Below are 24797 nucleotides of genomic sequence, written 5' to 3'. Positions count from 1 at the left end.
AGGTGTTTCTAAGATGTTTTGATTAAAACTGTTACGTAAAATACACAGAAAAGCACAGAGGGAATTCTAAACTGTGAATAGTGCTGAAGACACAGGACGTGCAGAAGAAAAAGGTGAAAGTAAACTGCATTGTTTATATTGTTACAGGGCTTGTCCTGCTATTCATTAAGACAGGAATTCAGGCAACCACAATCTCATGCAAGCACAGGGTCTGATCTGCCCTTCCCCATCTGGGCAGAATTAGATGCAAATATTTTCTTCTCTCCTCCTATAACAGGTTGCTTTAACAATATCTTTGATTGATTTCAACCATCAACAATTACCATCTTTAAAATATGGTGCAATATTGCCATATTGACGACCAATACAAAGGAAATAGAAACTACAACACACTGAGCTACACACCTGTTTTATGAAACTTTGTGGAAAAACATCTGGAGGTAGATTTTTTTTTTAAATGTTTTCAAAAAGTTTCTTATTGCTTTCGGTTTTTTGCTTCAATTTTCTTTTTTACTAACCCCTCATCTTCAGGGCTTATTAGGAGAGACTTGTCTTCTACGATGTTCAGGGATTTTACATGACTGTTTTGCTTCTCCTTTCCTAGTGTGTTTTAATAGGTCTCTCAAAGTGCACCCAGAATTGTGTGTATGCAGAATTGACAGGATCAGTTTCTAGCTGCTGAAAACATCACCGGTCAAGAAAGGTGGGTTTTAGGCAGGCCGAAATAAAGGGAAGCTGGCAGAGTCGGTCATGTTCACCGAACCCCTTTCAGCCAGACACACCATTCGGCTGACCTGTATGAAAGATCCTCTATTAAGTGAAATAATAACCCAAGAGTTAGTATAAAAGATGAACTCAGTAGATCGGGGAAGATTCAACATCTCCTCTCGTGGTGCTCTGGATAGCTGAGGATGTGGTTGGGTCCATCTTGTTAGGGACAAAGGTCCAATGCTTTGGGCGCATACCTGACGTTTTCAGGCGCGATCTCCCTGGGACGAAGCCAGCAGCACGCAGCTTCTAGAAAATTGCTGGGCAGAGGCGTGCAGCTGGCAGCAGTAAGAGTAATCCGGCCCCCAGATGCTTAGACACTGCCCTTCTGCATCTGGCCCCAGTTTTTGTGGGTTTGTGCAGGTACCTGGCCTGGGCTGCCTCTAGCTCTGCTCCTTCAGCTCCACGCCTTGGCCTCCTCCCTGATTGGCACAGGCCTCGCACTGACCACCTCAGGACACAAAGAGTAGCGTTGTCTCTGCTGTAGCTTAATATTTATCACATGAAATAGTTTCCAGTTGCCATCATGTTCCAGTTAGTTATTATCTGTTCAGGAATTGAGTTCTTGGACAAGTCAAAATATCATACTACTATATCATATGAATATAATACTTTCCAGTTCTTCTGAATATAGGACACAGAGTGTGTGGTGTCACGAATGACCCACTATGCAATCAGGAGGATGGACCCTGTGCAGTACCTTAGGAGGTCAGAAGACAAGCAGGTAGCTTTCAGAGCAAACGAGGGCTAGGCGAGAGACGGGGTCAAAGGCAAGTTCTGTGGTTCGTATCAAGAAAAGTGAAGAGACAGTTTAGATAACAAAGGCAAGGTAGGGGCTCTGAGGAGGGTTCTGGAGGGTTTAAGTGTTGTGAGAGGAGGAAGGTGCGCTGATTGCTGGGGGGTCATGGTTGGCTGATTGGCAGGAGCGGTGTCGTTTGGCAGAAGTGCTCGGGGCTGTAGTGCGATTAGCGCGAGTGCGCTTCCGTGTGAGAATGTGGTGGCGTGACGTTGTTGTTGTTATTTTTTTGAAATACCAAAATAAACCATATACAAGTGCAAATGAACCACATACTGTGTGGTGGAATATCATTCAACAATCTCATCATCACTGCTTGAAGTTAAGAAATCTGAGCTTAAAAACAGAAACATATCAGGAAAAATCAAACCTTTGTGCTTTCATTTTTGGTTAGAAATCTGTTGGTAATATAAGAATCTTGCATCTGCACAAAAAGTCTGTATTCTTGTTCAAAGGTTTACATCTGGCAATAATTAAGACACCAGAACAACACATGACTGGTACTTCTGTTAACACTTAAGAAATGGAGACACTTGCACGGTTATTTCAAAAGCGATATTTTCAATAAGATTATATTTGATTTAATCATTTTATTCATAACAGAGTACTGTACCTCTTTGCGGTAAACCACTCCTCTATGCATTGCGTTCTTTTATGTATAACAAAAATCATTTAATCTTCTGCAAACAAACATAGATAAACTCTACTATTTCTTTAAAACACTGCAGCGGGTCTGACTGTTGTTGACTTCAGGCATATGCAGATTCATTCATATACAGTCTGAACACATCCAGGAGTCCAAATACTCTGTTCCTAGCAAAACACACGTTCTGTTTTGTTATACTTGTTATTGCAGCATTTCTGCATCACATTCCACTTATTGCATATATAATGCATCTGTTCTGACCTTCATTAAATATTGATGCATTTGTTGTTGCTTGTGCCACACAAACATGTTCATATCGCCACCACACTTTATAACCGTCAAGCAAGAAATACTGCAGCACTTCCAAAAGTACTTCAGAATTGATCTGCTTCTAATTGCTTGCAACAGGAACGCTACTAGGTGAATTTGAAATATTTTCGGATGTTTCAAATCTTACACTTTTCTTTCTTTAATGAACACAAATCAAAGTACGCACACAAGGACAGTGTGAGTCCAGAGCTGACAGACACTACTTCATATAACACTGGAAAGAATGACTCTAGAACTAAGATTCTTGTTTACATCATGTTTGCCACTTGGAAAACTCCCAAAAGCTATATTTTGGAGTAAAAATAGTCATGTAAACAAATGAAATAATACAAAGCTCATTAAAAACAGTTTGCGCAGGAGATTTGTGTATGTTTTTAAAATAGATTTTAATATTTGTGTACCACAGTTCTATACAGCATACAGTGTGTGGAGAGACGTTGATGCAATCGTTGATAAGAAGTAGTGATATTTGTTCTGTCATATCTGGGAAATGGAAAGAAAGAGCTGATCAGTTCAGCTGGACCACAGTCTCTGGCAGTGCTTGTGCGCTGATGTGTTCAAACACTCTAGTGCCTACGTACGAAATACTTTTTCTTTGTCTCTTGCAGGGGTCTTGGAATCATGACTCCTGCGCGACACGACTGATTCCTCCAGATGGGAAACATTGCAATAATGGACTGGATAAGGCCTGACTCACAGGTGTATAACAATGTAATGGGGAACTTGAATCTAACCTCTAGTTGTCTGCTTTATTCTGTACATAACCCATGTAACAGCATGACTTCCTGAAGCAGCTGAGTTATCATCCCACTTACAAAAACAGTATCAGCATCATTGGCCTATATATTCATACTTTTGGTAGAAAAAAATATTCTTGCAATGATAGATTGCAGTTTAAAATGTGTGAGATGTCAAACATCAGATACAATCCTCTCCTTGCAGAAAAAAGTTTACAATTTTTATTCTTGCATAAAATAGACAACAAAGGCTTAGTTAATACAGAGCACAAAAAGAGCTACAGCCACAGGACCAAAACACTGATCATCCTTTAATGACTAAAGGTCTAACGATGCTTTCAATAAAGCTTAATAAAGCTGTTAATAAATACCTCCTGGCGTTCCAGCAATGGTAAAAAACATGATGAAATTCTACAATGGCAGATTCTGAATCTAAATTCCTTACTGAGACTGAAACTGAAATTACTCGTTGGTTTCACAAATCCTCTTATACAGGTATATGGCAAAGAGCATCGACCAGGGCATAACAAGTCTTTGAGGATTAACGTGAGATATAAATTAATATAAATATATATATATAAATAAATATAAATTGTTCTATGGTGATGACTGTTTTTTAATTGAATTATGCATATTAGATTATGTAGTGAAAAAAGATTGGAAAACCTTTCTACCCCCCAAAACATCAGAACGTTGAACAATTGCATTTTCCAGCATTGCCAGCCTGGTGCTGAAGAACTGTCATTCATGAACAGTCATGAAAGGATGTCAGCCCACAGCTTCACGGAGAGCTCGGATTGATTCTTAATGTGCCTTCGTCAGACATTTACAAGTAACACTGTATACCTTACCTTCCATCAGCAGAAGTCAAACAAAACCGAAGTAGCAGCTGTTGTGTAAGGTATGCAGTGGAACAATGTACTAACCTTTTATAAAACAAGGCGTCCTTTTCCTAAATAGAAATTTTATGATGAAACTTTTTTAATTAATAGTCAGAATACTAATAAATAGTAAAACATGTAACAAAATGCTATATTATTGCCATGCAGTTGAAAAATATAATTCCATTTTAAATTGTTTGTTGTTTGAAATCTCATAGGAATGACTTTTCTTATTTACCAAGATTTGTCATCTCCCCATCATGAGGATGTGCACAAATTCATCTCACGACCGTACTGGCTGCCTGCTGACTTCCCTTAGAATACTGTACTGGGTTCTACCATGGTAAAGTGGAGTAGCATCACGGTAAAGATATGGTAAAGGGTGGGAGAGCACAGAGAGATACGATGAACTTTATTTACAATAGTGGGAAACTGTGGCACAAATAAAATAATTGCACGGCCCAAACATCGTGAAAACCCTGGGAAATGGTGACACTAATAGGCAAACTCCCTGTGGCAGACTGTCATAAAGGCTGCAGGAGCAGAACTCCCTCCACATTTAGCTAATTTGCTGATAACCCAGCTCTTACTCGGAGAGAAAGTATAAATGACAGGATACAACGCCGAATTGGGGGGTCCAACACACAGGAGAATGGAAAGGTTAGTATGTGGACTTCTCCAGAAAATAATTACTGACTTGAATTTGATGGCTTGTTTCAGAAGTCACCCAAACTGATGACACGGATTAAGTCTGGGAAAACGCACTAATAAAGGAAGATGCAGTAAATTGAAAAGGTGGTGGAAATAGTGTACTGTGGAGCCGCCTGGTCTTTTGTATATTAAAATAGTGTGATAAGAAGTTACAGGGGAAAATTAATTTGAAAAGTCAGATTTAGTAATAGTCCTGCTAGTACAAACTATAAAATCCTACCTTCTAAAAAGCCAGTAGGAGGCTTGATAACATGAGGAACAGTAAATAAAAGAAATTTTTTCAGATAAAAAATCAAAAACAAGGACTTTCAAATATTTTTGCGTTCAATACGTAACTCAATTATTAAAACAAACTGAACAGATGGTGTTTGGAGTCTCAGATTGACTTGCCTTTAAAAGTTGGCCCCATTTCAAAAGAAATTCAAGATCTTATTTAAGATTCTGGTACAATTTGCTCCAAAATTTGTCTGCAGGTAAACTCTATACTTACAGCTACTGTATACTTACAGCCTGAAAGTTTAGAATTTTTTGCTGATGAAACAGGATAATTCTTTTGCACTGGAATAAGAAGCTTTTTTTTACATTAAATCACTACAAATGTCACAAACACTTTTTGCACAAACACTTTTAAGTACATAAAAAGGATACGATAAATACACCTGATGTATTTGAAACATGTTCAGTTTAGTACGTAACAATGGGAAATTGTCTGACCAAAGCAAAAGCAAAAACGCTACTGAAAGGTATAATATTAAGCTAGTGCATCATTCTTTGATGCTAATAAATGTTTTTGTGTTTATACCATGTCCAGAAATTCCCCTGGTGTGCTTAGGTATTAAACACTTGAAGATTTTTCCTATAAGGTTTTCATAAGAAAGTGCTTTGCAAACGTATTCAGCCCCTTGCACACTTTTCACAGTTGGTTGCTTTGAAGCCTGCAGTCATGACACTTTCAATGCAAAAAGAAAAAACAAAAGAATTCCACAGACAAAATTATGGAAATTTGTAAAAGTATCGGTCTGAGTGCAGTGATAGTGGTGCCTATGATTTCAGAATACACGCACCTATCCTTTCATGTTCCCTCACTCAGTTACTTTTACCACAAGCAAAACTGTAACCCTGAAGACCAAAAGAGCTTTCAAAACAACTCAGGGATGCAGCTGATAAACATACAAGAACAAATCAGGAGGAGGATAGAAAACGTTTCTAAGACCCTTGATATTTCTCTCAGCCTCTCTGGTCACATTCATCACCGGGAAAAGGAAGGCATCCAGGCTCTGCCTAAATCAGGTTGCTCCTCCAAAGTAGCTGCTTTGGATTTTGAAGAGCTAAGTCCAATACTCTGTCTTTCATTCATATGAAATCTCATCACATATAATCAGTTAAAGCACTTCCTTCTAAAGGAGACTTTGCATGACACGGCAAATAAAATCTCTAGCGTACACTTGTATCTTTCTTTGGAATTCTGCCAAAGTTGGTATTAAAAATGATTGAAGTTGAAATCAGCCCTAACTTAATAGTTACACGTGCTACTGTAATTGTACCACTGTTGCAGGTAGTATGAGCAGCAGTCTGTTTGCATAAGACAAACCCAAGAGCAGGCTGTCTCAGCCTTGAGGCCCTGAGTAGTAAGCAGGTACTGTAGGTAATATGTGAGGCATGTGAGAAGAGTGAGGCGCGCAGCTCTGGCGACAGAGTAATGAGTCAGACATGGACAAACAAATACTTCTGAGTGACACTTAAGAAGGAGCAGCATCACTGGGACCCTGGGTTCAGTTCCAGACCTGGGGTGCTGTCTGCGTGGAGTTTGTATGTTCTCCCCGTGTTTGGAGTGGGTTTCCTCCTCCTCCCCACAATCATACTGGTAGGGTAATTGGCTTCTGGGAAAACCCCTGGGGTGAGACAGGCGTCCCGTCCGGGGTGTGTCCTGCCCCGTGCTCATTGCTTGCCAGGATAGGTTCCAGCTCCCCGTGGCCCAGTACTGGGTACAGTGATTAGAAAATGGACGGTTGTTTAAGATGACTACACAACAGGACACAGCATGCTGCACACCAGTGACTCTACAGCCCCTACTGTTGTGATGTGCCAGGAGGCGTGGTCATAGAGAGACACGATCTCCAAACCCAGCTCCCGGATTCTGTGATGCCGCAGCTGTACGAAGATGGGGGCCTCCAGGAGGGGCATGGGGACGACCTGGGGTGACAGAACAAGCAGGTCTACAAACAGGACTTTCACAGGGCAGCAATAGCTAACACAACACTCACCTGGAACTACTTCTTACTCCCGCGATTGCCCTATGGAGGAATTGTCTTTATTTTTCTATTTCAGAAAAACATCATGCTTAAGACTTTTCTCTGATTGATTTTCACTGATTCCTGTAATTTTACCAGTATGTTTCATTTATCATTGTCATGTCTGACAAGGACTCAAGAGGATTTTCAAAGGCTTCTGGAACATCTTCTGTCAATTCTGTACATTTATTGGGTGATAGGTACTGCACAAACATCTTTAAGGAAAACTGTCAAACTTAAGGAAGGATACAATTTTAAAACACCCTCATATTATTCAGTCCTGCTACAAAATAAATGATAAAAGCTGTTGGCATTTTCAAGCTTTCTACAGAAACAGTTCTATTTTTGTATAGCACAAAGACCTACTCATTTATTCATGAAGTAAACTCAATTGTGCTACTCTTCAAGACTACACAGGTTTCTAATATGACGTGTTTGGGGGAATGTGAAAGACATAGAGTTCAATACAATTCTGAGCAGAAAAGCTTCTGGCAACACTAAGCAGCTCTCCAGAATGAACTGTATTCCCTCTGGCCAGTGATGTTCAAGGATGTTATGAGTGGAATAAACAGAAAACAGCTTTCTTACCTTGTATGTAGGCTGCTTCTTGAATTTTTTTCTCTCATTTTCAATCATTAGTGTAATTGTTCCCCATCTCAGATGAGGATATGCAGTGGTAACCAAACAATGGATTTAGTTTTTTGCTGCAATGGGGAAGACATTGCATGAAAAGCATGTGGTCGCATTAGTATTCTGCAGAATGGAGACTGATCCTGTATTAGAGACATATTCAATTCCTTTTTCAGAAACACAAAGATATATACTTTATGGTTTAAAACTCAATCCGGCGTTTAGTTTTCCCTAATTTCACTGAGGTTCTTATACAGGATCATCTCTGGTTTGTTTCTATTCATTTTTGCCTCAGATTCTGTACTACACTAAAAATGCTGTAATCTAGTAACTTCTTTAATACTGTGCAGCAATGTTTTTTTATCATTCTAAGTACACCATTTCATCATTGTTAACAGGCAGAGGTACATGGTTTTGAAGGTGTGATTGAGACATTATCTTCACCACTGGTTTCTCTGATCAACGTTAACCAGGCCCTCCTGATAGGCTCTGATATCAGGAACACAGCTGTGACTGCTGACTTTTACGTTATTTATGGGAGATTAAATTGGAAGTGTTTTTAAATGATTCTGCTTTTTAGAATGGTGAAAGCCAATCCATATTTATACTCCCATAAATCACAGCAACCTTCAAAACTCGCCAAACACACAAGGTGTTTCTTTTGAGAAGTATATAGCAACATGTACTTAGAAATGTGTTTTTTTCTTAACTGGAATGTATCTCGTTCTGTTTCAGCTGATTTTCATTCTGTACTTGGAATTCTCCCTGTTCTCTCGGATTTCAGCTATAAGAGGCTGCAACCCCACCCACTTACCCTCACCCCTCCCCCAAACCCTCCACTGCTTCTCCCAGAGGTCCTTGTTTATTCCTCCCTTCAGGCGGGGAGAAGAAAGCCCAGCCAAGCTATAAAAGAAGACACAAGGAACAAGGGGAGATTAAAGGGCAGAGAACACAAATTGTGTTTCATACCTCCCCATCTGTGCCACAGACACAGGCAACATTAACCCCATGTTAGAGCCGGGCTACAAAGCTCACCTTCTTTCAGACCAGTAACAAAAAGCAGCTTGTTCTGCACTGCTACTGCGAAAACCTTAATCCTTCTGCCATTATGGCTGTCAGTCGCAGATCACTCCTGCTCTCTGATTGGTTCTGCCAAAGAGGGATTATGATAGAGAGTTCAGAAAGGGTGTGGCAGGTAAGACTGTTAAGATCACTTAAAAAGTTACCAACCTTCTGTATTCAAAGCATCTCAGTTGAAAGATGCTCACTAATCCACATTTTGGCTTTGGATAATGAAAAAATACATTTTTTTCATATTAAGGGTATTCTGTTTAACACTTTGCTGTCTTATAACTTGAAACCACTGTAAAACTGATGCACGCAAAGGACAAGTTTGACACTGACTTCTGAGACTTTACTTACTAATTGCTCTTAGGAAGCAATATTTGGACAATATTCATAGCCCCGGGAATTCACGTTTGTCAAATAAACATAACGATTTAGAAACCAAGAATTCTGAGGTTTTAAAATACTCAAATAAACCACATCTTCCTTTGCAACAAACTTTCCTGGGTTTCTGGCTATTTGACAGGTGACTCAAATGCAAGTTTTGTCTTTTACTTGTAATGAAAATTTTATTCACAACTAGTAGGAAAGGAATAGGCATTTCTCAGCCCCAAAATGCTGCTGATTTGTTTAATAAGAGTACTCTACCTATAAAAGAGCCACATGATTCAAAAAGCAAAATATTTTTCTGTTTGAAGAGTGTGATTGAGACTACCCGAATATAAATAGTATTGTATAACATTGAAAATTCTGTTTTGAACCTGATTATAGTTAACAATATAGAAGAATCCCTTTTGTCTGTCTGAATCTACTTCGCATTGTGCTGTATCAGCAGAAGCTAACTGTTGAACATTATAAAAGGAAAGACTTTTGAAGCAGGATTCATTCAGAAAGCGATGCCAGTGAATGCAGATGTCTGAGAGAATATACCTCACTACAACAATGAATAGATTTGGGGATTTTGAAAGACTTCTTTGTTTTCCATCTATGACACATTCATGGCAAATACAGGCGGATTTAAAATATGTCAAGACACAACTGGTGTGGTTGTGAAAATAATGAAGGCAGAACTGCTTATTACTGTGTATGAATCATCTCATTTACAAGGCCAGTCAACAAGCATTTGGTTTGGTTGCAAGGAAATCACAATGTTGTTGTGGCTGCCTTCATTCTGTATTAGATATACCTGAAATGTAGATAGGCTAAGCATTAGCCTTCAGACTCACCTTTCCAAAAAGTGTTAATTGAAATAAGATTGTTTTCATTTAATCAGAAATGTTGAAAAATCTGGAGTTCACATACATTTCATCCTTATGATACAGCACATGTGGATTCACAAACATGTCCAAAAGATAAATGCACAGTATATTGAAGAAGCATAAACTTTACACTGTAAAAAGAATATAGTTAAGAAATGTATCTCTGCTTATAAACACATCCTGCACTTATGAGTTTCAACAAACAAAAAAATTCAGTTTGACTTCTATTTTCTTTCTACGATAAAGATTTTCTTGACTTTCTTTGCATTAACACAAAATGAATTATATTCATAATTTCTTAGGACTAACATGACAAACATAAACTTATCTACTTTCAAGGTGTCCAATGATAGATTTTGTGTGTCAAAGAATTTTACTGTAGCAATGTGTAATGAACGCTTTATCTTCAGTCCAGTTGCATGATAATCACGATGTAATCCCTGCATAATAAACTGCACATGTGTCATGAGTGCTAATTGCTCTCATGGCTTTTTGTACTACGTTACACTTTAAGAAGCTGGACTTTATGGACACTGGCTATGATCATGGTATATGGAACCAGAAATCTATGGCAGAGCAAAAGAACTCAAGAAAGGTTATGAATGATCACAAATTAATTCCATATTCCACTTTACAGTAAGTTGCTAGTAGCCAATAGCTGCATGGAGTTGCTCTCCCTACAAACAACACAACATTGTTTGTGCTACATTTGTGCTGCCTTGCTTCCTGAAAGGAATATAGTGCCTACTTTCAACAGCACAAATGTACTGTAGCACAAACGTATTGTATGTGACGAGTGTCGCTGTGCTGTTTGTACTTGGGCAACTACACAGAGCTGTAGCTAATTCATCCAAAGATCATCCAGCTGTTTCTGAAAAGGCAATCAATCTGCTTAGCTAAGCTTTGTGAATCATTGTTTGATTCCTGTAGGTGCCAACATTTTCTTGTTTGATCTCAGTGGAATTCAAAACAGAAAGGATCAGGTACTTAGGTGCCCATTCCTAAGTTAAACACTGCTACATTTCTGGACAATTCTGATATAGAAAACTTGGCTAAAGAAAAGTCATGGGCTGAGTACAGCACTGGCAATCTAGGAGAAGTCATGTAAGTCTTACATTTAGTTTAGAAGGCAGCTTTTATTTTGGCCTCTGTAGGCATTATGTGAAAGTCGAGTACTTGGTAGCAGTCTGGGAATATCTGGGTGGTCTCTGGAATACCTTGTCTGTAAACATGTCCGTAGAGAAATGTGTATGTTGATGTTGTGTGTAGTGTGTGTCTTTACTTTATTATAAATTAGGAAGAGATAAGTAGTTCACCCTTTGTCTGTATTCACCATCAACCTGTTCTTAATCCAGATACATACAACCTGGGTGCCTACAGCCTTTGCAATCGTACTTTTCCGAATCTATGCTGACCATTTCTGGTACCCTATTTCCATAAATCTCTTCTTTAGTTCTACCGATTGTTTCTATATAACAGACCAAAAATAATAATAAAATACACTTTCTTATGTCTACACATTTTTGGTCTACATTTTTGCTACATCTGAACCCATCTAAAAAGGTGTAAAACGGAATAAGGTTGAATCTGTTTCACCGTGATTTAAAACATGAGGATTAGCCGAGGACTGGGAAGAGATCATAAGAACGTTCTCACTTCTTGTGATGTGACTAAGAAACACAAACGGTGCTGTGCAATATGTAGAAATCGTGTGTAAAATGTTTGTTCCTGTGGTTAGAAAAATGTAATTGCTCCTATTTAATTCTCTTAACAAATGACAAATCAAATCAAAATCAAACTTTCCGTGTGAAAGAAGAGAGAGCAGCAAAGGGCAAAGCACATCTGGAGGCACCATATGTAAATCTGGAGCAGTGTTTGCAAAGGGAGATCACTGCATCAGCGTAGCCTAGAGGCAGAGGCAGCAGCCTCTGACACCCTGGGGCTCCACAAGGTCAGAGAGCTGCCGCCATGAGAGCAGCAATATTTTCCGATGGTTTACTAACGTCAGCTTGCTGTATACAGAGTAAACCTGATTACTGTCTTCTGACATGTTTGAAGGTGTGAGTACTGTATGCACACATTCCCTTTGAAACAAAGGAACAACGTATTTTAATGATATTCTCTTCTGTAAAAAATATATATATTTCTAGAACCCTAATCAATTATTCAACATTTTCGTAGTTGTTTTTCATGTCTGTGACAATTAAGGGTATGAAATACTGAAGCAATTCTCTTTTTTCCTGATAGAAAATTAACAATCGTTAATCTTACGATCCCTCCCAAAAAAGTCACATGTGAACTAGTGGAAAATACAAACTGCATAAGAAATTGTACCTGCATATTCTCAATTATAACCATTTCATTGTGTGAAGCAATGAACGGGTCCCAAGGGCTGTGGGTGTATTTTTATCACAATAAAAACATTTACCACATTTGGTTTTATTCAGTATAACAAATAGAAAAAAATATGCAATCTTTCGTGCAGAAAAACATCATCATCCAAGATTCTTAATCCCTTCCACCCTAATCAAAAGTATCATTTGATTATTTTGACTCTCAACAAGCCTGAGGTCTAGGGAGACTGAGAAATAAACAGGAGAATCAATATTGGCACTGTGAGCACCTGCTGTGTTGCATGGATTGTTATAAATAAAAAATGAAGAGCTGTAAAATGCTGATAAACATTCTTCATTATAAAATCACTTTATAAACCATTCTGCTGGGGGATATTCATTAAGCCTGGATTTTCGTTTAAATGAAGGCCATTTACATTTTTTTTACTGTGTTCTATACAGACATGGATGTGAATCCTTATATATATATATTATGTTCTATATGTAGAATATGAACATTCCTACAGTACCTTGTCTTTTATAAGTCGTTGTTAATTTAATCCTCTAGCTGTGCTTCATGGCTCTATGGGGACTGCAATCATTTAGATATGAATTTTCAACATAGTATAACACTTTTCTATCAGTGTTAAATACACTTCATCCCAGAACGGTAATTCACTGGACACTACATAAACAAACAGGTTTTATTTTTATTTTATCATTCGCCATCTTAGAATCTGGTATATTGTCAGATTTGATTTTAGTATCAAAAATTGATCTCTGCAATAAAGGAAGAAAACCTTAATAACAAATAGCATACATGTCCACCTGAGTTACATATCTCACTTGAGCTATATCCTTTACAGTTACATTATGCAACTGCATATTTCTTTAAAAGTATATGCTGTTTTTAATTAGTATTTATTCATATACTGGACAGTGCCCCCCAGATGTATTCACCCCTTGCAATGATGTCAGATTTTGTTCAATTTTAAATGATATATTCACCATTTGTGTCAATATTTCTCATCAAAACATGAGCAATTTTATAGAAAGTGTGCAAAACTTTAAGTAAGTTCAGACACTGATTTTCTAGACACATTGCTCAATAAACATGTCAATAATAATTCAATTATTATAAATCAAAGATTTAATGGTTAATCCTACACTAGGAGGTTTAGTAAAAATGAAAACGAGTGGAGAGAGATACCAGTGCTCCTAACGGGTAATAAACATTATTGCAGTTCTTTGTTTCCTGAAATGTTTCATTTTTTCACTTTTAAAACTACTGAATTTCTCCAGGAATTAGTGTATCAAAAACTGAAATAACTACACGAAAAGAGTGTTCTTACAGTAGTTTTTCTACTGTACTGGTGCAAGTACAAGTGTCCAACAATTTCTTTAACCACTCAATGAACTATTGATGGTTTATACAAACAAGCTGTAACCAGTGAGCAGAACATTCCACCTGTAAATGAACGAGCTGCTATATGATTAGACTCTGTTATCATTCTTCTGACTACAATAATGAGTAGCAACCTCTGAGGTCAATGATTCATCAGCACTCATCAATTTTCATCCCAGTCTTCACAGATACTACTATTCTCCCTTCAAGTTTATCTGACTATCCCTCTGGTAAACCTTCAGTTATCTGGTTTCATACCTTCAAAGAAAAAAATACAGTAAATATGAGTTACTTCAATGTAACTAGACCTTTAACGCATATAGGAAACTAAGTCGCTGTTGCAACTGACTGTTTCTAAATAAAGCTAGTTATACTGTATGAGTTTATATAAAATAAGTTTGTTTTTTACAACTGCTTTGGGTCAATTGCAGCCAATAATAGATTTATAATAATTTGCACTTAATTATTTTCATGCAAATTATTATTATTATGAATTATTATTATTATTCAAATGCTTTTATCAATCTTTACAGTGGATTCATCCTCTGGTGTTTAAAATAAATATGAAGAAGTATCTATCAAAACACCTCTGTTGCTAGGAAACTGTGGTATTGGATGTACAATACCAGTAAATACAGGTTTTCAGATTGCTTCCGAATATTATCCACTGATTTGCCCTGCCTTTTGTCATGAGGTGTGTCACAAGACTGCTCGGTATTGGTTTGTGCAGTATTCTTGATGCTGTAGAAATCTCTCATTAGTATTAATACTGAATGCAAGCCCTAGGCCCTGGCTATTTCCTGCCAGAAAAAAGCAGCTTTCTAACTGATGAGACTGATGAACATACCGTAAATCTGTCAAAAATGTTTAAGGATCAGAAGTTTATTTCACACAGAATTATCAACATTGCAAACTCAATGGGAAATGTATATTTGTTCTCCTATAATGCTCTAAGGATTATTCATTTTTTATAACATTTTAACGATTATATATAAACTGTGACTGGGTTTTTGGCTGCATTTTACAGGTTTTGTTAAGTTGAGGTGATGACATTTTCTTTTTGCGAAAACCTTTAGACATTTTAGAGTCGAACTAAGTGCACACAGGTGCGGCTGGGTGATCCGTCACCAGTGGGTTCAACGAGGTTTGTCTGTAAATCGGTACGGAACACAGGAGGGTGTCATTCTCTGCTAGACCCAGGCAACCACCAGTCAGCGCCGCAGTGAGGCTACCACTGGGAAAGGAGCTGGGAGATTTGGCAAACTGGGAGACCAGGTAAGCACAGCAGGATCTGGACCACAGAGAGCCTCAGCCTTGGCCCAGAGATTCCCCTTCCGGTTATATTTCCTTTAGGAAAGACCTCTCTGTCATTTAAAGACAGATCTGCAACAATAGTGTATTCAATTCTTTCACTGAATCTTTTAAAATCTTCCGTAATATTTTCAACAGTGTTAAGGAAAAACTGCCAAACTGCAGGTATTTATGAGCAGCAAATTCTACTGTTCCACAGAAGTAGAGAAAATGAGACTGTTGCCAAACAAAATGGAAGAAAAGGACAGAAGGTATGACATGTTTATGGCCCAGTGGAATAGAGAAGGTCTCTGTGGATCATAAAGGTCAATGAAACAGTTTGCACTTTCTATAATGAATGCGAGTTTGGTCATATGGGAATGTGTACCACTGGAGCCTGTATCATTGTTTCAAATACTTCTGACCTTTAACACAAGTGTTACTCCCCACAAAGCCTGAAAGACAGATTTGACTGGTTGGATGCCCATGAGCTACAGGGAGCAGGGATAATTATCTGTATTCAGCATTAAATAGGTCTGAAAGGGTAATTAGCAGAAAAAACCTCTGGTGTGACTTCTGCAGGACTTCGGCTGTAAATTAAAACATCACGAAGGCAGGAGCAGACTGTGTTTGAAAAGGCAGGCTATAGCAGACTGCTGGGTGATGCAAATCCCTCATCAATTAATGCACAATTAATCAGCATTGATAACACAGCGGCATGCTTTCCAGCCCCTGCTGTCTGTGTGACATTTCAACACCGCTTACTGGAGGGAGAAAGATTCAGACAATGAGGAGAAATTCAGTCACCTTTACCCCAGCTTCATACCTTTAGAATTATACCAAATCAAAATGGGTCTTCAGTTTTTCATTTAATGTTATTCAAGTATCATTATTCCATTCAACACTAACCCGAATTCTAGACCCTACGTGCTGATGGAATTGTGCAATCAGTAATCTGTTTTTAGGTTCCATATCACTTCAAAAAATTAGATTTTACTGGGAATTCTTTTGTTTTACTTTTGAGAAAATTAAAGCACTTTGGATCTCCTTTTTAATCCAAGTACTCGAAAGAGGAGTCAGGTTGCTATGCTGGTCTCGTGGCGACGGCTACTGTCACTACCAGTCCTCTGCCAGGCTAGGCTCCACACTGCAGCTTGGCCTTGACTCCGGGGGGCGCCAGCGGCTGCGATGAGGCAGAGAGGGAGACGGACAAGATCACGTGGGTCTATGGAGACGAGGGACTGCTGCTCTGCAGTGTGAATGACGTCCCACCAGTCCACAGACCTCGTTACCTGGGGGGTATACAAGACGCAAGCTGCACACACAGCAGGAAGCCAGCAATCCTAGAACACATCCTGTCAACCTGTGGAAAGGCATTAGCAGAGGGAGGATCCTGCTGGAGGCATGAGAAAGCCCTTACAGCTAGAGGGAACTAACCGGAAATGCACACAGGGAGAAGACCTCCAGCAGCAGGGAGACATGGCTACAGACTGGGGGGTTAAGACATCAATCTGGTCAAGAACTACGAAAAAATATCATCATCATATGGGATCGAAAACGTCACAAGGCTGCCAAGCCTAAGGGAGCAGTGCATGCAGGAAGCCTAGGGAACGAAGCTGCGCACCATCAGCACAATCGGGGTGGATGGAAAGGAGCCGCTGCGCGCCAGGGGCCAGCGCTGGAGGACAACGTGCCGGGGGGCACAGTGGCCGAGGCAGAAGACGGGGGAGCAGCGCTTCCGCCTCCAGACACCTGCTGGAACCTGGCGGCCTGCTTGCGTTAATAGAAGGACTGTGAAGAAGTGTAGGAAGAGCTCGGAGAGACAGGTTTTTGTTTTCCACACTGTAATGAAAGAGCACTTTTCACCTTACTGTTTCCCAGGACCCAGCATTTCAAGATATTAAGTCTGATCTTTTAGTTGCAACAGTAACCCTTACAACAGTCTGCCACAGAGAGATTTACAGATTTCACTTCACAACAACTGACCACGTGGAGGAGCCCCCGAGACCGGCGGTTTCTCCGCTGCAGTGCAGGGGCACAGCCAGGCCCACAGTCTGGACCGACTGGGAAACCACAGCACAACGCAGAGCACAAGTCACGACATGTCGAAAAAGCGTTATTAAAATAAAGACATTTTTACACACAGGGATTGTGGGGATGTAGAATAAGTTACACTGCTGTGTAACATTATATAATTAAAACATCATTTATAGCACTCGGCACAACGTTATGTCATTGTGCTTGTCCCTGGAAAGCATTATGCACATGATTTTAACATCTTCTGAAGGGATTATGAAGCCATTACGCAGCAAGTGTTACCGGAAGCCTCCTGTCATGCCAGCTGGGAGTGGAGAAGCACAGCTGACGGGGCCGTTAGTGATGGAGCTGCTGGGACCTTCAGCTCGGAGTGAAGAGGTCATCCCTGAGACTTCCCGCAGGTGGCAATGTGTCATTGGTACACATTGATACTGGAAAACATTCTTAATAAAAGCTTTATTTTATTGCCATATATTCATATTTTCAATTACAGACTGCAACGAATTAATACTTACTTAATTGAACTCTTCGCCTGTCTACAAGTGTCCAGATTTTAATTCTGCCTGTTGGGGACCTAGCTAGATCATTCATATACACCACAAGTTTCATGTATATCATGAGCCCAATTAACTACACTCATCAAGTTTAAAAAAATTGTAATAATATAAACCAAACAGAGTAATATAAAAGAATATTACAAAAATGTAAAAATGCTATTTTAGGACAGGGGGTAAATTAACCTCTCCCTGTACACAGAGCTCTGAGCTGCAGGATAATTATCACCCGAGACCCAGACTCCACTGTGAGGCACACCGATGAGCAGCCTGGTCCTCATGCAGCTCCGCAGGCAGGGGGCACAGAGGCTCCAGGGGTGGGGGGGCAGACGATTCCAGATCGGGTGGGCTTAGGATAAAAAATAATTGGCGATTCTGAATAAAAAAGATAGAAGGAGGTCATAATGAAAATAATCATGCTGAAGTTATTTAGATGTATGCAGAAAACCAGGTTCCTATTTTACTGCTGTTGAATGTGTTTCCTACAGTGGCTACCATTTGTATTTTCCATCGATCAAGACAAAACACTCTATAACGTCACAGTGAAAGCAAAATTCTACAGAATACTGGCCAGACAAAAGTGGGAGACTAATCATCATAATTACTTCTGTTAATTAACCTATTATTCCCCATGACAAGACTGGCAACCCCATCTTCAAGGCCATAATGCTATGACTATTTCTTTCAAAATTCTTAGCTCAAATCAAATGGAAGGAAGATCAGAAACGGTGCTTCCAGAGGTCCAGAGCTGCTCCAGTTTGGTGAAGCTTTAGCTCCTGTTAAACCCGGTGCCTGACCGACGTACAGTAAGTCTTCATTAGGGACAGTGGGCTTGTGTGCAGTTTTTATTAGCAGATTATGAAAACGTGAAATGTAAGTGTTTGGGAAAATATGAAGTTCGAATCACTATAATGAAGTTACAGGAATTAATAATGAAAATACATAAACAGCATCTGTAAAAAAGCTATTCAGAATTATATATTTTTTGTTATAAGCCTATACTGCTTCATTAACAAGATGTTCTAATAGCAGACACTGTTGCACGAGGAGTAAAGACATCCAAGAATCGGTTGCTTTGTGAATGTGTACCGAGTATTTCAGCTTTGGCTAGAAGCACCAGGCTCAACCCCCGGCTCAGAGAGAGGAGATAACCAGAGGGCAGCAGCGAAGGTGGAGGAAGGACAGTTGTGAATGAATGCGAGAAGCGATGTACAGTGTGTAAGAGTTATATAGTGTCTACAGTATTTTGGGAGAGGTGGCACTGACTGGTTTTAGAATGCCTTGTCTGTCATTCTCCCTCCCACACTTCCATGTGCTATAATCACCCACTGGTGCAACTTCCTGCTACGGCTGTCCTTTCCCAAAGAGAGACACAATGTAGGTCCACCCGCGGCCGCCCTCTTAACCCGCTCCTGCCTCCCAGGGTCAATGTTTCCTTGGTTTCACCCAGACTGATTTCAGCTGAACTGGAGTCATCGCTGCACCTCTACCCCATCACCGCCGCTTAACGAGAATAAGGAAGTTATTTGCTTTGCGTACAAACCTACTACCACACCTGCATAAATGTAGTTTTACACGCCAGGAACATTTTGTAACAGTGGCCATTTAATAATGCTTATTTATAGTGAGGAACCAAAAAAACGTGTTCTTTCTGCTTTTAATTACCACCGTTATAGGTTCTTTCTGTACGCTATAATGCATTCATTCGGATTCCTACTTAAGCAGAACCAATACCATAATCTAATAGTCTCTGCCCTGGTAATTAGCCCTACTCACAGCAGAACGTGAGACTTGCAGAGGAGATGGGAGCTTAAATCTTGCTTCAGCAGACCAACAAAAAAAACCTTGACTGAGTACTGCTGAAGTCTTTGTCAGGTATTTCCCTGCAAAATTCACTGTGAAGTAAACGGACAGAGGAATGACATTTCATTTTAAGTAACCAGGGTTGTTTTAGGAACTGCATGAGTATAGCCCAAGTCTTGATCTTCTGCTTAGTGTCTTTACTCTGCCAAAGGCAACAGATCCTCTTTGGGTCTGGCAGCTGCCTGTGGAACCGATTGCTCAACCCCAGCAGGTGTGGGCAGTCCTGGTTTTGGAGGGCTGGCATGTCTGCAGGTTTTCTAGATCTCTTCAAAGCAGGGGCACCTGAAAAGCTGGAAGAAGCTGTTAAATTGGCCCCATTAAACCAGTACTGAGCTGATTAAGCTAAAAACCAACCCTCAGGACCACGAATGTCCATTCCTGCATTAGAGACTGGCAACTTTAAATTACACTTACGCCTTATCTTTCCCCTAAAGCTTTTAGCATACATTATATCAGAATATAATTTAGTTTAAATTCTGGTGTGATTTGTGTGCTATTGAACAGCATTCATTTCTTGAAAACCGCTAATAAATCTGCATACTTTCTGGGAATGCAATATCTCCAAGGTCTCACGCACAGAACGGTAAGCGGACAGAGACTGGGAAACAGACAACAGGAACCTGGACCTGATCGAGCTGTACTCCAGCCTGGTGATGAGTGTATAGGAGAGACAGGTGCACAAGGGACAGGCCCCGTCACCAGTAAGCAGTGGCGTGTGACTGAAGCCCCAGTGACGTGGGCCCACAGGCTCCCTGGAGGACACAACCCGCAAGCCTCATTAGACAAATGGACCTCTGCTTCAGCCTGTTGGGTGTGAAGAGCTGCTGTGTGGTACAAGGTACATGCAGTCGCTGCAGGATGTCGCCAACAAGTCTGGCAGTACTCTTCCGTAACGGACCCAGATTTGCTCCATGATATCTTGGCGAAGTCACTGCTCGGCTGTGCTTGGCCTAATTCCGGACAGGCTTGCTGTTGTCGTTAAGGTGCGCTGAAGGAGGAAGACGCACTGACTGGCAACAGGGCACGCAGATGGAGTTTGAAAAGGAAACTTCAAGAACAGACATGCTTCAACGGAGGTATGTCTTTAATATACTTAACTGCACTAACTTGTTCATTTACATTAATAGAGCTGTAATTTAGCAAGGAAAACGGATTTCCAGGCAGACATGCCAATTAGATGCTTTCCTTATCAAATTACCACCGGTGGCACACACCTACGGCAGTTATCTTCCTCTCATTAGTTTAAATGTGAGTGACAATGACAGGGAGTTATCTCAGTTCAGCAGATAAAGAGTGAGTTAAGACGACCTCCACTTCTCTAGGCAAGTGAGTGCCAGCAATTTTCATGGCCGTTATTTCATTGTTACAGCTAGCTTTTATTTTTCAAGCTCAATTATCAATGATGGCAACACACTCCCTCCTGTGGCCATCTTAACACACTACACCAGCGCTCCAGCAAGACATCAAACACACAAGAAAACACTTCTTACACCATTTGATATTTTTGTTATCTGTATGGAATTTTCAAAAACATGTAGTTTGAAATACAGCATAGGGAGAGCTATTATCCATTAGATGAAGCACCATATTTTCTCTTAAAACAATTCCTATTATTAATTAAAAAATAGTCAAATCATAAAAGAAGTGAAAATTGTAGTCATGTAAAAACAGACCGCTTAGCTAATCCTTAAAAAAGGATTGACTTTTATCACCACTGAGAGCACTAACAAGTTTATCCAAATTGAAGAAGAATTATTTCAAACACCAAGCAGAAAAACCCATAATGTGCTCAAAAAGAGCAGATAAAAAGAACAACAAAGCCAAAAGCAATCCAATATCATTACTTGTCAGTTTTGGAAGCCTTAAAAAAAAAGAATGTCCAAAATAAAGGACTGAGTGGGTTTCTACAGCAAAATAAAATCTTGAAAATTTAGGAGACATAAAAAAGGACAATGTATAACAGATTCACAGTGAAACAAATTCTAATTTTGAAGATGAACCGGATCCACTCTATTCTACATTATTTTAAGACCTAAATACAGTTGAAACAATACACATATCACAAACATTTTCACTCATTTTCTTATGGAAATCTACAGTGAAACATTTGGGCAAATTCACCTAAAGGAGATACTGTTTCTGTAATTAAACATTTGTTCTAACTGCAGTGCAATTGAGTTATTTTAATGACCTTTGTTGCACATCTACTGGGACAGTATACCATTTTCCCATTCCAGATTTCTCATTTTCACCCATCTGCTAGGATCTCAGATGGACAGCTTACTATGCAGACATTCCCTTTCCTAACCACCCATGATGCTGTTGAATAGGAGCTCCACTCTCACCAAGGAACACTCAAGCACATTTTAAAACACAAAGCACAAGGTTTACACTGGATTACTCTACTACAAGACAGGAGGTCTGAAGTGTACCTGTAGGGTGGAAAGTGTCATTGCGCACTGGTCAGCGAGCGCTGGGGATCTGCAGCGCCCTCTCCCCCTTCCTGCCCTTCTCTCTTCTCGCTGTCCTCGGCTGACCCGTGCTCTGCTGTCGGGAGTCGCCCCTCGCAGCTCTCAGCTGGCTGCGTCTGTTCTTTCTTCTCATCGTTTTTGATCACTTCCTGCACGTTAAACTTCCTGAACAAGACGTAGTTCTGCACCACACTCACGCAGCACACGGTCTTAATGATCTCGATTATGATGGTGTACTCAGGGTTGGTGAGGTCCACTTTATTCTTAGGATTCAATTTCCCTACCAACCCTACAAAAACATAAAATGGTTAGAGGAAATAAACCCATCTCCAAGCCCACCAATCCAACTTACAGCAGCCACAGCTTTGCCTCGAGATCTGAGGAGATGCAATAAACTGCCACAGTGTGTCTTAGAGAAACACAGATAAAACAGTCAATAACTTGAAAAAGGGTCTTCCAACTTTCCCCTGTATTACTGTATCTTTTTTACTTGTCATTATTCTAAACTGGCATGTACGATATTTTTTTTTTTGCTCATCTACCCGGTGACTTAACCTGTAACTATACTGCAACATATTAAATGTCCCACTCCCACAGCAGGAAGGAATAGGCGCAGTCTGCATACCTAGAGGGAACTCAACTAGTCCACTGGGAATTTGCTATGAGTGAAGAATAATCAAGGATTTTGAAAATGGAGAAAGACCCTCCTTTTTGGGCATATCTGAGCCATCCTTAGATAACAAATTGTTACCTATGTTAGTATTAAGTCATTATTATTATTAACAGCAAAATACAGTGATTAGAACAACTACCTACCTCCCAAAACTTTAATGACTTCCTCTCTTTTTGCATGACTGCTGTTCCGAGCCTTGAAGACAATCTGAAAGGTGCCCTGGCTGGGGCTCTTGAACCAGGGCTCCAGAAAGGTTGTGAGGTACTTCTCCATGTCTTCAATGAAGGCCTTGCAGGTGCCGCTCACAGGGAGCATCCTCAAGATCACTCGGGATTTCTTCTTCTTGGTTGTGTGCAAGTCTTGGAGAATATGGTATACCAGCTTGGCAGGATCTTAAAAAGAAAAGCAAGAACAAACTCATAACTAAGAAGCTTGTTTCTGTCACAGGTACAAGGAACAATGTTATAAGACTATAAACCCTGTAGGGGCAAGATTATACCTCACACTGTCACACCAATTATGGCTGACTTGAAATCTACACCTCACAACTCTCTTTAGTTAGAAATTATGAACCTTCTACTCAGTGGTAGGTTACAACTGGGTTCATGAAAAAAGAAACTGGTGCAAAACTGTATAGCAGCTATAAAATTCCAGGTTTGTAAAGAACATTTTGACAGTAGGCTAACATTTGATTTAATCCTGTCCTTTGCAAAATGATTGCCATTCCCTCTTTGATGAGAAGTTCAAGAGAAGACAAACCAGTTATAATTATGTTTTGCTTTTAAATTATGATTTAAATGCAACTGATGAACCATTAGCTCATATTCCTACAGCCTGCAGGCCAGAGGCCCAGAGTGTGATGACTGGGGCCTCTCAGGAGTGGCAGAGACCACGCGCTCACCTATGTTCTGTGTCCTTATGAAAACCACGTTGTTCGCCCCACTGGCCAGCGCCTGGAAGCGTCTCTCTCTCTTCTGCGTTGCCATAGTGATTTGTTTCGCTTCCTTCTTCACGGCCGCCTCGGCATCATCTTCATCGCCCCAGTCCTCCCCATCGCTGTCCCCCTCTTCCTCTTCTGTAAACTAGACAGCATGCAAAAATGACAGAAGGCAAAACGTCCAGAGCAATCCTGTGCCCACGTATTCACACACTGTGTCAGTTAAAACAGCGGGACAAACTCCTGGAGAAGGCAGAAACATTATGGCTGAAAAAGCACCACCAGTTAAACCTCACATTACAGTGGGGCAGGATAAACCCAAATGGTTCACCTTCTCCGGTCCATACAGCTCATCGGCATATTCGTTCAGCAGGCTGTAGGCCTCTGCCGTGCACTTCCTCTCGTTCATGTTGCAGGTGATGAGGATCCCCTGCATCCCCACCTCCAGCTCCCGCGAGCTCCTCGGCTTCTTGGCAGGACAGCTCGTGAACTGCTTCTTGCTTCTTTTATTACACTCTCGAGCCGCTGCCATGCTGTGAAATAACCATTGGAACCGTTCACGAGGCACACATGACAAAAGTACAAGCAGCCACAGACACTTAAGCCTTTCTAAGTTCACGATAAACACGTTAAAGACTATTTTTCATTTTTAAATCCGAGCAGGCATGTACTTTTTACGCAATACCATAGTATACTATACATTCGTGCATAACAGAAAACTGCATAATGGCATACATTAACATGGCAGACAAGTTAAACAGGATGTCACGACAGTACATCACCCTAGTCTAAATAGAAAGCCCTGTAACATACTTAAGCTTGTTTATCGACTCGACACAGACAATAAAGTGTAACACACAAATTAGATTCACTTCAGTCATAATCTACTCCTTTCTGATTGCAAACAAGTTTTAATGTAGGCAGCGTTTTTCTATATGTGCTTTATGGGGGCACTTTCTTATGATTTCTGTAAACAATACTTACGCGATAACTGTTTAGGAAACGGTAACACAAACACCACACACGTGTATCCCACCAACCTCAAACAGCTCTTCACTCCGCGCGTCGCATCTGTGACGTAGTTCTGCAGCGACAGTCATCAGCTGACTCCTCCCACGCC

The 24797-nt window shown here is 40.2% G+C and overlaps 1 protein-coding gene and 1 long non-coding RNA gene across 9 annotated transcripts; both read right to left on the bottom strand.

Moving 5' to 3' along the window:
• Positions 1–926: 926 nt before the first annotated feature.
• Positions 927–9685, bottom strand: LOC107078913 (uncharacterized). 2 transcript variants are annotated; one of them, XR_011182748.1, is made up of 4 exons: positions 8826–9685; positions 7749–8693; positions 6654–7062; positions 927–1219 (listed from the first exon to the last, which is right to left on the bottom strand). It is a non-coding gene; the product is annotated as an uncharacterized lncRNA (long non-coding RNA). The 2 variants fall into 2 exon arrangements; XR_001479857.2 differs by lacking the exon at positions 927–1219 and having other exon boundaries at positions 2947–7062.
• A 5053-nt stretch (positions 9686–14738) lies between these two features.
• Positions 14739–24796, bottom strand: thumpd1 (THUMP domain containing 1). Of its 7 annotated transcripts, none has more exons than XR_011182542.1 (8): positions 24662–24754; positions 24009–24210; positions 23642–23822; positions 22884–23132; positions 22029–22356; positions 19510–20584; positions 16767–19236; positions 14740–16434 (listed from the first exon to the last, which is right to left on the bottom strand). XR_011182542.1 is itself a non-coding variant. In XM_006636975.3 (6 exons), exons 2-5 carry the CDS (start codon positions 24207–24209, stop codon positions 22046–22048), a joined length of 942 nt encoding a protein of 313 aa, XP_006637038.1. In that variant the 5' UTR covers position 24210; positions 24662–24754; the 3' UTR covers positions 14739–20584; positions 22029–22045. The 7 variants fall into 7 exon arrangements, 3 of the variants coding, with proteins under 3 accessions (XP_006637038.1, XP_015215312.1, XP_015215311.1); XR_011182543.1 differs by having other exon boundaries at positions 14742–16434; positions 17462–19236; XR_011182541.1 differs by having other exon boundaries at positions 14742–18108; positions 19063–19236.
• Between the last annotated feature and the right edge of the window lies 1 nt (position 24797).

This window comes from Lepisosteus oculatus, chromosome 19 (genome assembly GCF_040954835.1).
Source record: "Lepisosteus oculatus isolate fLepOcu1 chromosome 19, fLepOcu1.hap2, whole genome shotgun sequence".
Classification (NCBI taxonomy): Eukaryota; Metazoa; Chordata; class Actinopteri; order Semionotiformes; family Lepisosteidae; genus Lepisosteus; species Lepisosteus oculatus.
The sequence above is the reverse complement of the archived record's forward strand: the minus strand, read 5'-3'. Positions and strand labels throughout refer to the sequence as shown.